General features: G+C 39.2%; 1 protein-coding gene across 1 annotated transcript; it reads left to right on the top strand.

Moving 5' to 3' along the window:
• Positions 1 to 1,857: 1,857 nt before the first annotated feature.
• On the top strand, positions 1,858 to 2,682 carry LOC137406724 (uncharacterized). Its single transcript, XM_068093341.1, has one exon. The coding sequence runs from the start codon at positions 1,858 to 1,860 to the stop codon at positions 2,680 to 2,682; it is 825 nt and encodes a 274-aa protein (XP_067949442.1).
• Positions 2,683 to 14,933: the final 12,251 nt, after the last annotated feature.

Raw genomic sequence — 14,933 nt, 5'->3', positions numbered from 1 at the left:
AACTCTATTGCATCTCCGGGAAGCATTGGGCAACCAGGCTAAGGACTGTGGGCAAGCCGAGGACCAGGAGGCCATTCTCAATGCTTTCCGGGCAAGGTTCGGACTATCCGCTAGACAGGCGCTGAGCCAACTCATTGCCCTCAAAAGAGAGGAGGGGACGACACTGCAGGAGCATGCTATGGAGGTGGAGAGGCTGGTACGCATTGCGTACGGGGACCTGCCGAATCGCCACCGAAATAGCATGGCTATGAAGACTTTCTGCAGCTCGCTGAGAGACCCTGCCCTGCAGAGACATTTGTTGGCCGTACCTACGCCAACACTGGCGGACACTGTACGAGCCGGAAATGACTATTTCCAAATCTTGGGGGCCAGTGTAGGGCCACCGGATTCTCGGTGCAAGTCCTGGAGGAAGGAACCTCTGACCAGGTGAACTCGGCTGAGACCGATGTCATAGGACAACTAGCATGGCTGGTCCAAACTCTCACAGACAAGGTGGGACGGCTCCAGGAGCATGTGCGCACCCCAGTTAAGAAAAGGAGCCAGCCAGCTACTTTTTGCTAGGGATGTGGCCAACCAGGGCATGTACAAAAGAACTGCCCTCGCCACACCAAACCGGCTTCGGGAAATGGAGAACGGCCACAGCAGTAGCTTCGACTACTGGCTGTGCCAAGGCCAAGCAAACACAAAAATATACTAAGATTTTGCGGGACTCGACGACGGCTGATGGCTGGTCTCAACCGGCAAGGACTAGACCAAGGACAAGTCATGTACAGGAAGGACCTGTGCTGACACGGAATTAGTACCAGTCCTTGAGTGAGATTAGTTTGGATAGCCCCTCTGTCCCGGATATTGCCTACGCCCCTCCGTGTGAACGACAAGGATGTACGCGAGGACTGCCGGCACTCGCGAGCATTGAACAGAGAGATGGGAACCTCTCACGAAAAAAACTAGCAAAGGAACAAGGGCCGTTAGTCGTGTGGGTACCGATCAGTTGCCTGGATGGGAATCTCGTCCTCGATATAGCAAGATCAACATCGCAACGTTGCATACCCCGGGGGCCTGGCCGGCAACTCGCATGGGCACTTTCGCCCTAACAGTGGCAGGATTGAACCTGGGTGCCGAAGGTTCCTTCCAGGGGCTATCAGCCTTGCAGGGGTGACAGGGCCAAAGGGCGAACTGGCAAGGACACAGGCTACCGGACAGAGACCAGTGGCCATCATGTACCGTGTTATCGCCACAGGAGAGGAGGTGCCAGCAGAACACTTGGATATCGGGAGCAGAGAGCTGGACATCCTGCATCGCATGCGGGGCTCTCTGCGCATACGACAGTACGGCGTGCTGGAAGCACGCGTGGCCCCGCAGAGCGACGCCAGATGGTACGCCATCTGCCCTCTGGCCATGCGGGAAATCATGGTGTGGCAAACGCACGCCCTGACTCACTCTGTAGTAGGAAGGATGATAAGTCACCTCCAACCGACGTGGTACTGGCCCAGACTGACGTCCACAGTCAGATGGCTCATCAAGAGTTGCGAGGTGTGCCAGACTGCAAAGCATGGAAGGACAAAGGTGGCCGGAAGAAAAGATGCTCTATGCAGTACGACCCTGGCAGAAAGTGGCCGTGGATCTTGTGATGCCATTTCCTGTCACGCCAAGGGGAACAGGTGGGTGCTGGTTCTCACTGACCACTTCACCCGATGGCAGAATGCCTTGGCACTACCTGACGCCACGGCCCCGGTGTCCGCCAACGCACTGGATGAGCGGGTATTCCGCTACCTGGGATTGCCTGAGCAGATCCACAGGGACCAAGGAGCACAGTTCAAGAGCTAATTGATGGCCGAACTGTGCCAACTTTGAAACATGGGGAAGACCCATACGACTCCGTATCATCCACAGGCAAATGGAATCGTGGAGCGGAATAACCGGGGACTTAGAGACTCCTTGAGGGCGCTGCTCTTGGCTCAGGAACAGGACGAGTGGAACCTACTGCTTCCCCAGCTGATGAGGGCATACAGAGGCACCCCCCACTCCACGACTGGAGAAACGGCCAACATGCTAATGTTGGAACGGGAGCTGAGGTTGCCAGACCAGCTGGAAAGCCACCCCCCACTGACCGAGTTCATTCCTGTCCACAAGCACGCTTTGGAGGTGCAGCAGAGACTGCAGACAGTGCATGAGGCACTAAGGCGAATCCAGATGGAGGTGCAGCAAAAAGACAGAGAAGAGTCACCGCTGTACACCCCAGGTGACTGGGTATGGCTCACAAACAAACGCTGGAGAAGGGGAGAAAATCCCAAACTGCAGACGAAGTTCGTTAGACTATTCCAGGTCCTGAAGGCCTGGGGGAACCACACATATCTGGTGGAACGGCAGGGCCAGTTTTCTATCCAGAGTGAAGGAAGGCTAACACCACATCATGCTTGCCCAGAGAGGTTGGGACAGGCCCCAGCCACTCTGGAGCCAAGGAGGGGTCCCAACATAAAGGGAGCTCAACAAAGCAGGCCAGAGAAAAGGCAGGAAGAGGCCAGAGTGGACCCTGTGCCAAAAATGCCGCCCCCAACTAAGAAAGGTTCCTGCTGGAGGCTGCTGAAAAGCAAGGACAGAAGGTTACCCTGGGAGAAAATTTTGTCGGACCGAAGGAAGGAAAATGCCAGGGATGCCAAGGACCCTCATCAATTTCGGTAGAAGCCAATCCGGTTCTACTAGAAAAAGTTCCGGGAGAACCGAAATCAAACCCGGAGGAGACTGGAACGGCTTCGACACCGGAAACTTCATCGGAACCTGTCCGTCACAACCCAAGGCCGGCCTGAACTACTAGAAGGCCGGACTGGTACGAGAACGGGGTGTGCTACTAGTTGGAGTCATCGGCAAACGGCCCGAAGGTTGGACAAGAGGACAACCAGGCAGTTTTCACGGCTGCTACCAGGGCTCTTCTGTTGGAGCACTCGCTCACCCCGGACGCCTTCAGTTTGTTGCAGAACATGGATGACGCATGTGGTGCGTGTCTGCCTGAACTATTGGCTTCAGTCACCAGGAGCTTGAAAAAAGCTGAGGAAGCCCTAAGTGCACCGAAGCAAGTGGATGTAGCAGCAGACCAGGGAGATCGGGAGTGGGAGAAGGCGGCCGCAAGGCCGGTAAGAGCTGCCCCGGGGCAGCTGCCTCAGACATAGATGGGGAAGACCTAGACAGAACCCTGACAGGAGAGGAGGAGGTATACCGAGTGGCTACCATAAACTCTCTCACAAGGTCTTGATTGGAGACCGTGGTCGCCAATGGAGGGGAGTGTGTTGTGGAATGTGATTCACTGAAGCTGTGCCTAGGGCTGAGCTAAGCCGGGGCCCTGCTCAGTCAGGCAGAATAACGAGTTAAGAGTTAAACCAGTCAAAGCCAAGCCAAGTAGAGCCGAGCCGAGCTGAATAGAGCCAAGCCATAGCCGAGCCCGGACAGAACGAGAGGCGGAGCCCACCAGCTATATAAGCACAAACATTTGCAGTAGAGAGCAGAACTATTCTGGACCCGTTCATTGCTTGTCACTTGATTCATTTATTGTTCACTTTGATGAACTAAGCAGAAATATATGTATTGTACTCATGCACGAGTCTTGTACTAGTGGAGGAAAGTGAAGGTTGCACAAAACCTTTACACATCTAAAAAAAAAACAAGCATCAGCAGGCATTGGCTTGTGGCCTTTCTGACCTACACTAAGTGGACCAGTGGGCTGACTCTCTGACACTATATATCTTCAGGTATGACCACCGGTAATATAATGACCACCAGACTTCTAAAGCTCTGAGTAAGCTAATATAGTCTTTTTAGGCGTGTTTAAACCATAAAAAGCTCTTTCACCACACTGCATTGCTCATAAACTGCAATAGTTTTCTGCTGAACTGGTTATAAGAACCTGCAAAATGTGTATTGAGGTCCTAGGCAGCATCAAAAGACTCTGAATCAAAACACCGGCAAATAGTAACTGAAAGTCATTAATACTGTACAAAACATCAACTTATCTACATCAATTATTGCAGTGTCTATATCTATATGTGACCAACAAGACCATGAGAAGTCACCAAACTGGCTTTACTGTTTTTCACTTCATTTGAGCTGCAAAAGAAGTTCAAACACAAACTCAAAAATTATTGATACAGTAAATGTATCAGGTCATTGGCAATAACATTCCACAGCTAATAACTGTAAAAAAGCAAAAGCCAATCATGAGCAAAAACTTAATGTACAGATTGTACCCACTTTAGCCCATCTCATGACTGTCATTTTTTTCAAAATAGGTTTGTGATGCTATTACATGTTTCATCACACTTTCAAAAACACATAAAGTTGGCTCTAAATTTAGTGCCGTAATTTTGTCTTTTAAATAGTTGAATACAAGAGCTATTTTTCTGATGTTTTTACCTTACAGGATTGAATCAGCAAGTGGGAGAGGGACAGCATATGCAATCATTGGCATATCTAGTATCCTCGGAGTGTTAGCTGTAGTCGAGCTCATTCTTGTCATGAAACAAAAAAAGTTAGTATAATTGCTCAGAGGATTTTTCTGCTCATTAGATTTTTAGTCTAAACCTTTCAATTTCTCTATAGTAGATTGTTCTATTTGTGTGCCTCTATATTGCTAGCTTGTATTGATTGGCTTAAAGAGAAAAGTTAAATACTAAAATCGGAATGTCAAAGGTTGACTTGCAACAAAATTCACATTACAGTTATTTGATATCAAAAGATTCATCATGTCTTACGCTGCTGTGATGTCGAAGCAGAATATGTGGAAATGTGCTCACAAGCTGTTAAAAGCTAAAAAACGAACAGTTAGTCGCAGCCATCACAAAACTGCCGTAGATTAGAATCTTTTTCCGCAGTGGCTCAAATTGGACGTAGTTTTACAAGATGGCTTCTGTTTAAACTTTCATGCAGCCTCATTCGTCAAAATATTTTCACAAATATACTTCACGCATTCAATAAAACTATGTCTATTGTTCTTACGCGTCTATTTTATCGTCATTGTAATGCTATCATTTTCAGCACTAATATCTTTAAACCTACTTTAAAAATTTGTTTAATTCTTAACCTTAGTTCAAAGGAGTATGTATCATTGTTTGATAAACATGACAAGCTGGTCGGCCACTTGTGATTCAAATTATTCGCAAAGAAATTATTCGCAAAGTATGCGTCACATGATCAGATTACGGCTAGACAATTATACCAAGCCGAAACAAAACTGTAAAGTAGTGAGCATTTATATTTGATACGGGGTCTTCGGTGAAACCCAAAGTGTTTGTCATAATCTAGTGCTACAAGAAATGTAATATTGAGCTTTTTATTGACCTTTCAATTTAGGTGAAAACATCACGTGACAAAACAGTAACTGAATGTAATGACTACGTCAGAGAAATTAACTGATTCCTATATTTGGCGGTTTTGTGATGGCTACGATCAACTGCTCGTTTTTGAGCTTTTAAGAGCTTGTATTGGCATTTTCACATACTTTGCACCTACAACACAGCAGAATAAGACATGGTGAATCTTTTGATACCAAATGACTGATAATGTATATTTTGTTGCAAGTCAACCTTTAAGAAAAATAATGTTTCACTTCCAAACAATATGCCATCTTTTATCTAAATTTTGCTTTTTTAAAAGGCGTGAGCTGGCACTTGTTGCTGCTATCAGAGAAAAAATGGTCAACGTTGAAGGAGCTGCATCAGAATTATCTGAAATTCCTAAAAGGAACATAGAAAAAGCCATGAGAAAAATAGATGAGAAAGTGAAAAGAGCTGAGTTTAGAATGCGACAAGCAGAAGCACCACCGTCATGGGTAAGTATTCTGAGAAGTGTGCTGCTTTCTGTTATTACTGTTATAGTGAGTCAACTTTGAAGTCACAAGATTGTCATTTTCTTGCGAGTTATTCAACAGTGCATAGACACAGAAAAAGCGAAAAATGTTTTTTCTCTCATGTCTAGTATGCCGCCAGAGCAATGAATGGCTAGCGTGTATAATGTCTATGTACAGCGTGAAGTGTATTTGCAAACATCGAGCACCGAGGTATCAGAATATTAAGGTATCAGACCATAGATTGCTCAGATGTAAAATATGTGCAGAAAGGCTGCTGTGTAAAAGCATAGAATATAAATATGCCCTTGAGTTTTGAACTTCAAACATTAGTAGAGCCTGTTGCTTCACTTTCTGAAGCATTTCTTAGACAAACCTGGAACTCGATGGCGCATTAATTTGCCCATTTTTGATAAAAAAGTATACATCGGCTCAAAAGGAGGAAAGGTTAGCCTCAACTAACCACGAGCCTTGACAACCAGGCAACTTTGGTTATTTTCATCTGCTAAAAACTTATTTTGAACTTGGTTTTCAAACTGTTCGGTACTTGTGAAAGAAGACAGCTCTTACAAAGCTTTTTGTACTTGTAAAAGAAAGCAAAGCTAAAACAGATCATTTTGTATAAAGACTACAAAATCCCATCATTTTTATTACAGTATTATTATTATTAGTGTAGTAGGGCTTGATATAATACATTAGCTCTTGTAAAATATGAAATAATTGCAAAACAAGAAAGGTTTATGATTTCATCATCCTGCTACATTAGCAGATGAAACTTTGCTGAGCTAAGAATGAAGAACAGATACATGTAATAGACAAACTGTAGTATATAATCGTGGTGGACGCCAGGCCGCGATCTTATTTCTGGCATTATATTCTTATATATCTGCATATAATCACTTTTATATATTTTGCATTACCTTTTGTATATTGTTTATATCTTTTTGTACATTTATATTGCTAATACTTTCAACGCTAACTTTTTAACACTAAGCCAACGTGTTAGCGATCATGTTAATTTGTTTCCCTATACGATTTCCTATCGAGTCCATTATACAGTATATATATACCGTATATATATACCATATACCGTATATATATATTGAAATTTTTCCTACTTAGAACTAAAATCAGAGTGCTCCTGATTATATAGCATATATATACACTATAGTATATATATAGTATATACACTATAGTATATATATAGTATATATATATAGTTTTTTTTTTTTTGCCGAAATTCTTGCACTTTATATCGTACCTGAGTAAAGGCTGGCACAATCCCATTTCATAATACTCAAAGTTCAACTAAATGATATCCATTGTCTTTGCATTAACACCTTAGCATATTAAAGGCGCTATTAACAGATTATTTCATTTAAAGCAGATTATGGACTAGTCAGTAAAATGAAATCAACTATTATTATAACATCTTGCTAATTCCAGCTTCTTTATAGACAGAATAAAAGTTGAATATTTATATTAAATTCAATACACACAGTATAACTCATGTTTTACAGTTAAACTCATGACATTTAAAGTCAGTTGCTAGATGTACATGTATGCTTAAGAATGTTGTCAGCTTACACTGTCCAAGTGTATAGACTCTCAGTGTTGCATACCAATGTACTACTGATTTCCCATTAAAAAGATTCCCCATTACATATCATCAAATCTCATAAAAACGCATACAGGCATCACTTTATAAATTGTTGTTTTATACAGATATCATCTAGTGTCTAGCAGAGAGCTCAGATGCTACTGAAACAGAATCTAATACTTAAAGGAGAGGGAAGTATACATCAAGCTACCCCTTAGTTTTGTTTTAAGCCATACACGTACTTTAGCAAATACATGAATAATGATGTTTCAAAGTTTATTTGTTTTGATGACTCTTTACCGTTTGCATTTCATGACCTTACTTACCTCACGCTGAGCTGCACAATAAAATGAGTGATCACAAATTATTTGGTTTTTTTTTCCCAATTTTAATGTAATATGCAAAACGTTACAATATGCAATAATATGCAACACTCTGCAACAACATGTAACAATGTGCAACAATATGTAACAATATGTGATAATATGCACTAATATGTAGCAAAAAGCAACATTATGTAACAATCTGCAACATTATGTAACAATCTGCAACATTATGTAACAATCTGCAACATTATGTAACAATCTGCCACATTATGTAACAATCTGCAACATTATGTAACAATCTGCAACATTATGTAATAATCTGCAACATTATGTAACAATCTGCAACATTATGTAACAATCTGCAACATTATGTAACAGTCTGCAACATTATTTAACAATCTGCAACATTATGTAACAATCTGCAACATTATGTAACAATCTGCAACATTATGTAACAATCTGCAATGATAAACAAAGAAAAAAGTTTTTAAAGATGCTTCATGCTTGTTTGTCTTTCCCTCTGTTCAAAGCTGTTGTTAGAGACTGGGGTAAAAGACTTGTTCATACATTATTAGAATTTGTGACCTTTGGTTTGCTAACCTGACAGTATAACACCTCTGATAACCATATGTTATATATTATTTAAGATAATGGCGAACGTACTTACTCTCTGCTCTTATTTAGCCCTCTGAGAATATGTCAGGATACATGAGACAGCCATGGCACTAGAATTATAACAAGCATAAATATTCCCCACTATGAGTATATGCGAGTGACCTCTGATTAATCTAGTAGATAAATTGATATGAACTTTATTGTCACCAATCAGTGTCGTCCAAAGTAATTTGGGTCATGAGCAAGGAGAATGATAATAGTACAGTAAAGTTGTGTGTATTGGAAGGAAAAGCTTTATTTTGCATAACACTGTTTCATAATGAAAAATGGCAGAGTGTTAACTTTGGTATAATTCCTAGTACATTTATAGAAGAAGTAAGAATATAATTGATGGTCAAGAAGAAAGAGAGTGAGAATTGAGTATTATAGACATTATTATAGCTTACCATCACTAAAATTATTTAGATGCTGATCCTAGTTGTATATAACAGGTAGCCTACGTAACTCTAATATACTCCCAATATATATATATATATATATATATATATATATATATATATATATATATATATACTCATGCTACAGACAGTACTGTATCGGCTATTGAAGCCTCATCAGTGCAGCTCAGAGCTTAGGCATGGGACACAAATCCCATTACCAATGAAAGTTGACTTCCTGCCACGAAACAACTAAGTTGCCTCACAGACTTTAAGAAAGTCAATGTGCTGGCACCAGAGTGCTCAAATCACAAAAGTGATAAGCTTTGCACAAAAGCCAATAGTGCCGCACCTCTCACAGAGTGCTCAACCAAACCGAAGTGAGGGAGCATATACTCATGCTACAGACAGTACTGTTTCGGCTATTGAAGCCTCATCAGTGCAGCTCAGAGCTTAGGCAAGGGACACAAATCCCATTACCAATGAAAGTTGACTTCCTGCCACGAAACAACTAAGTTGCCTCACAGACTTTAAGAAAGTCAATGTGCTGGCACCAGAGTGCTCAAATCACAAAAGTGATGAGCTTTGCACAATATATATATATATATATATATATATATATATATATATATATATATATATATATATATATGTATATATATATATTATCTATATATATAATTGTATATACATGTATATAAATAATATATATTTCAATGGATATCCATTGAAATCAATTGTACTGACTGTGCATTTTAGATTTACTAAAGGAATTTATTAAATTTTTGGCATTTTCGGTTTTATGTATTGTCTAAAATAGACAAAACATTTGGGCAGCGCTTTGGGCAGCAAAACTTTTTGAGTCACTCGCTCTGAAACAAGGTGCATTAATGCTGATTCAGCTAGAACACTTCACAAAGGCTCTTGAAAGGATGCCATAAAAATAGACGCAGCTAAAGAAGGTTTCAGTATTGTGGGGACAAGCAACCTACTCTGATGCCAAGAAAACTAGCTTTTGCGGTTACGCAGCTCAATTCTTATACTGCCTCAAGCAACTAGTAAGCTAGATCAATATAATGAGTAGAAATTATTTAGTATAAGACCAGCCAATCCTATTTGATTTTGACAAAGTAATACCAAGACAAAGGAATATAGCCAATTTTAAAAGTTAGCAGGGAAATGGGCATATTGATTATGGTTTACTAATGCACCAGTTCAGCACCAAGCTTTTCTCAATATTACAGTAGTTTATCTAGCTAATCACAACCCTTTTACCTTGTTATTATAGAATCTCAGCAAGACAAGCTAAATGATTCTCTTGATACATGCTTATCAGCTATGACTTTTCGAGGCAGGTGAGGAGGTGCGACTAAAGGGTCTCTTAGACTTGAATGAGGAGCCTGTGTCAGTGTATCAGAGCACAGCCACTACAGACCCGTACCAGGTAGTAGGGTCCTTTACCAAAGAGAAGACTAGAAACAAAGCATTTGCCAAGGCTGATTCCATAACTGACTCCGCTTATACAGGCAGTGGTGCTCTTGTCGAGCCACATGTGGTTGGCAGTCAAACCTCCAACAAGAACCAACCTAGGCTTGCTGCTATTATGGCGTTCAAAAGAAAAGGGGCTAGTGTGTGTTTTTTTCACTCACTCTTTTGGCTTCTGTCATGTTTTTAATGATTTGGTGACATTAAATTAGCAAATGATATTGTATCAAGGGTTATACAACACTTCATAATTAAATTACTGCAGATGAAAGGGAAAATGATTTCACTAGCTACTAGGCAAGGTCACTAGCTAAAGTTGTTGTATTTCATGAACATAAAAACACCTATTAAAGGAAAATACAAAGCGATACAGGGTAAATATTGTGTCTATGCAAATATTTCACTTCTCCCACATAAGCTAGTGTTGATACATTTGAGGAGTTTTCCGAGAACAAGGTGGGTAATGTCTAACTGGTGGTAACTTATAAACCACTAGTGTAGGAGCAACAAGGCTTGGTGTGTCAACATTTTTATATTTGAATTGGTAAAAACGGGACAAAAATCTTTGATCATGAACATATTGTACGTACTTTAGAGATACTTCTGCCTAATAACCACATAAGTGGAGGTGCATAATTATAAACATATATTAGTGAGACCACTGCAAACTATGTAGAATTAGTGCTATTGTTTGGAGAAGTCTGACTATGTTCAGATTTTAGAAGGTTAAAAATTGATAAAAGGTTAAATGTAGCAGTCAACAAGCTATTTTGGAATGTGGAAGTAATCTGCATGTAGTTAAAGCTGTATCCTATAGCTATAGCTTAGCTAGAATTGGCCTAACATTATTCTGCAGTGCAGCGAATTTCACCCCTTTTGACAGAGTTCCTAAAAGTTTGCCCAAACCTTCTGCTGCACTAATCAAAAGTGTGACGCGGGGTGAAGGCAATTTTTTTAGAATTTTTTGGCAGCAAACGCAGCACCAGTGTCTGCGACAATATTTTTAATTGACTTCTAAAGCAAATATGTTGAGAAACTTTTTGACCTATATTTGTTGTGACATTTGCGGTGAAGTGGGGATTGTACAATGAAATATTTTGCTGTGTGTTGCATTTTTCAGCTTTGTTTTTGCTAAGATTGCTATAGGGTTGCAGTTAGAGCCACTTTATGTTAGAAATTTTTGGTATTGATGGGCTGCGGATTCAAAGTTCAATTAATGTGTGGCTATGCTAGATAATTGTTTTTTTGGTGGTTTTGATGACGAGTTTCAAAATTTTAATTTGGGAGTTGCATTGCATTTGGGTATTGAGAATGATGCTGCCTGGCTTTAGGTATGGTTTCTGGTTACTGTCTTTTTGATTTAGAGTTACATTCATAAGGTTTATGACTTGTTTGTTTCATTTGATGGTAATTTGCAAACTGTTTGTCTTGAATACTTCAAATAATTTCTGTATTGTTAAACTTGTCTTGGCCTTCACCTGTGGCAATCCGTCGTCTCTATTTAGTTTGACATTAAGACTGCGCCCTTAGGTAGCTGAAGCAGCACGTATGTTTTTATTAGTTTTCATGTCTTTACACAGTCATGGCTACCCATTGTCATGCTGACTAAAGAGTGTGTATTTTTAATTTTTCACTGTTGGTTTATGTAAAATAAAAAAGCTTTGGCGGTATGCTTAATAATGTGTTTTTCACCTCCTTTTCCTCATGAGTTGAGCTGCTACAAAAAATGAGTAGATTTTCTAAGGGTTTTCAGGAATTAAGACATAAAATTCGGTTGTCTCAAATGATACAAATGAGCATGCCTTTGTTTCTTGCATATACCTGAACAAATGAGTATTACCTTTGTGGATTACTTTACTTTTCTCAGTTCTGATTGAGTGAGGCTAGAGAGCTTACATGATGGGTAATTGGACAGTTGCCTTTATTTTTTATTACCGCTATAATGCTGGTTTTTTGCTATTTTAATACTTTATTCTCAAGTTCAACATAGCTTCCATTTTTTATTAGCACACTTGACTATCTGTTACATTGCACTGTTCTGTCACAGTCGTTGCAAAAAGTCAACTCTCCTTTTGAGGTTATTTCCTTTGCTGGCTTTGAGCTGCACTGATGTTTCAATAATCAGAAAGAGGATGTCAACTGGCAGCAGGTCTGTCCTGCTGACAGTTTTGAGCTATCGAACCTTTTGGTTCATATTTTTACATTTTGATATTTTCCATGCTTCATTAATAATTTATAGTCAATAAAACATGTCATGCTCTAGAAGCCATACATGATCAAACATGCGCGCACGCACACACACAGCTCAGAAAGCCACATCCGCAGCGCCTTCATAAATAAATTTATTAAATAAATTCAAGAGTAAATGCTGTATAGCCTCTAGTTATGTTGGGTTCCAGTTCAGGGCTGTTTCTTTTGTACAGTAAACTACCTAAAATTTATGCTCTCATATCTGAGCAGATGTGTTCCACACACATCGAGTCAATCCTTTTGCTTAAAATATTGCAACAATAAGTTGCAGATCATAGTGGGAGAACATTGCAGAACAGAAACAAGCTTTAAACACTGTACTCAACTCACAAATCAAATTTTAAAAGCATTTAATGATGGGAAATCCGTACTTGGAGTCTATCTTGATTTTAGTAAAGCCTTTGATACCCTTGATCACCAAACTTTTTTATATAAGCTGAAACAGCTAAAGTTTAGTTCAAATTCTATTAAATGGGTGGAAAACTTTCTTTCTCAACGAAAGCAAGTCACCATTATTGGACAATCTGTCTCTGATGAACTAAGCATTACATGTGGTGTTCCCCAGGGATCCATACTTGGCCCTACACTTTTTTTAATTTATATTAATGATTTACCAAACATTTTAACAGTTTTTACTCCCATTTTGTATGCCGATGATACAAACTTATTTTTAGAATCCAAAGACTTAGATGAGCAAATTTCTGCAGTAAATAATGAACTGAATGAAATCCAAAAATGGTGTACTATGAACAAACTAACATTAAATGTAGACAAAACAAACTTTATGATATTAAAAAACAATCAAAATAAATATGAATTCCCGAGGAACGCTTTAACTTTGCATGGTAAAATTTTAAACCAAGTCGAAAGTGTAAAATTTCTGGGTGTTCACATTGATACAAATTTATCATGGAAGGTTCACATAGAAAAACTTTTTAATAGTGTTAGACCTTTGTTAGGACTCTTATATAAATGCTCAAGGTATTTACCCCACAAAATTTTGGTTTTAATTTACAACGCATTTATTCATTCTAAATTCAGTTACTGTATTGAGGCTTGGGGGAACGCCCCAGGTAAATACTTAAACAAACTTCAACTTCTACAAAAACGAGTTCTCAGGATTTTACATAAAAAACCTAAATTAGAACGCACCCACCCACTTTTTCAAAAATCTTCAATACTGACTGTGAATAAACTCTATAAATTTTGAACTCTCATAGCGTCTCATCAATTATTCTACAGCCTTAAATCACATAGCATTCATCAATATCCCACTCGCTGCTCTTCCTTAAATCTAAAGCTACCTCCCTCTAAATCTGCTTCGGGTCATCGCAGAATGTCATACCAGCAGTCAGCACAATGGAACGCTCTGCCTGATGAACTGCGTAGGGTTGTGAGTATGCCCACTTTTAGACGTGCCTTCAAGCTGTACCTGTTGAGCGGTGAATAAATAGTTTCTGGCTGCTCGCTGTTAACTTGTGGCCCAGTGCCTTGACTAGCAATGCTACTGCGCAATTTGGGCCTCATCATTATTTCTTTTTCTTTTTTTTTTCTGTTTTCATGCTTTTTGATGAAATAAAACAAACAAACAAACTGTAGCATGTTATAAAGTAATATTATGTGAAATAATTCAAAAGTTCATAAAAGCCATTAAAATCATTTAAGTTGCACAAAAAAGTTCTAACGATGGAATAACTGGGTACACTTTGAAATGGAGCGTATAATATAATTGCACCAAATCTAAATTAACCAGCTAAAGACTATCAATTTGTTAAATATTATAGTACCGACATTTATTTTTGTCATGCATCTTATACAATACAACCTTATTGAACAAAATGCATATAATACACATATTTATACAGTAAATTTATAGAATATTCTCACTTTTAACCAAAATGTATATTTTACACATTGCAACAAAACTGTTACATGCTTGTTGCAGTTCTTACCCGCTGCGGCTTATTAATGCAAAATTTTTCGAAGAACACTTTAAATTATTAAACGCCCAATAAACAAAGCGGTTAAAAGAGAAAGTTTCAGTTAACTTTGATATAAGCGAGAATAAGAATTTTAACTATAATTAACTATAATGGTATTATTATCATGAATTATTGAGTAGCTGTCAAGTTTTTTTATTCGCCTTCTGTTCATTTCTCAAAGAGCAACCCAGGTTAGTCTTTTTAATGCAAACTAATACAAATGAAACTGTAGACATAATTTAGACTTTTCAGTAAATAGATATATAAATATCCATAACGGTGCAGAAGACGTTATGGTTTTGGTTCACCTAATTTAAAATATAGAACCAGAATATGATATGCATTTCTTGCTTTGCCAAGTTCTCTGTTATCCTAACATCGCAATCTTTTGAAAACTCTGATGTT

This window comes from Watersipora subatra, chromosome 10 (genome assembly GCF_963576615.1).
Source record: "Watersipora subatra chromosome 10, tzWatSuba1.1, whole genome shotgun sequence".
NCBI lineage: Eukaryota > Metazoa > Bryozoa > Gymnolaemata > Cheilostomatida > Watersiporidae > Watersipora > Watersipora subatra.
The sequence above is the reverse complement of the archived record's forward strand: the minus strand, read 5'-3'. Positions and strand labels throughout refer to the sequence as shown.

Excerpts from the sequence above, each read along its gene's own strand:
- LOC137406724 (XM_068093341.1), top strand. The coding sequence starts at position 1,858 with ATGGGGAAGACCCATACGACTCCGTATCATCCACAGGCAAATGGAATC.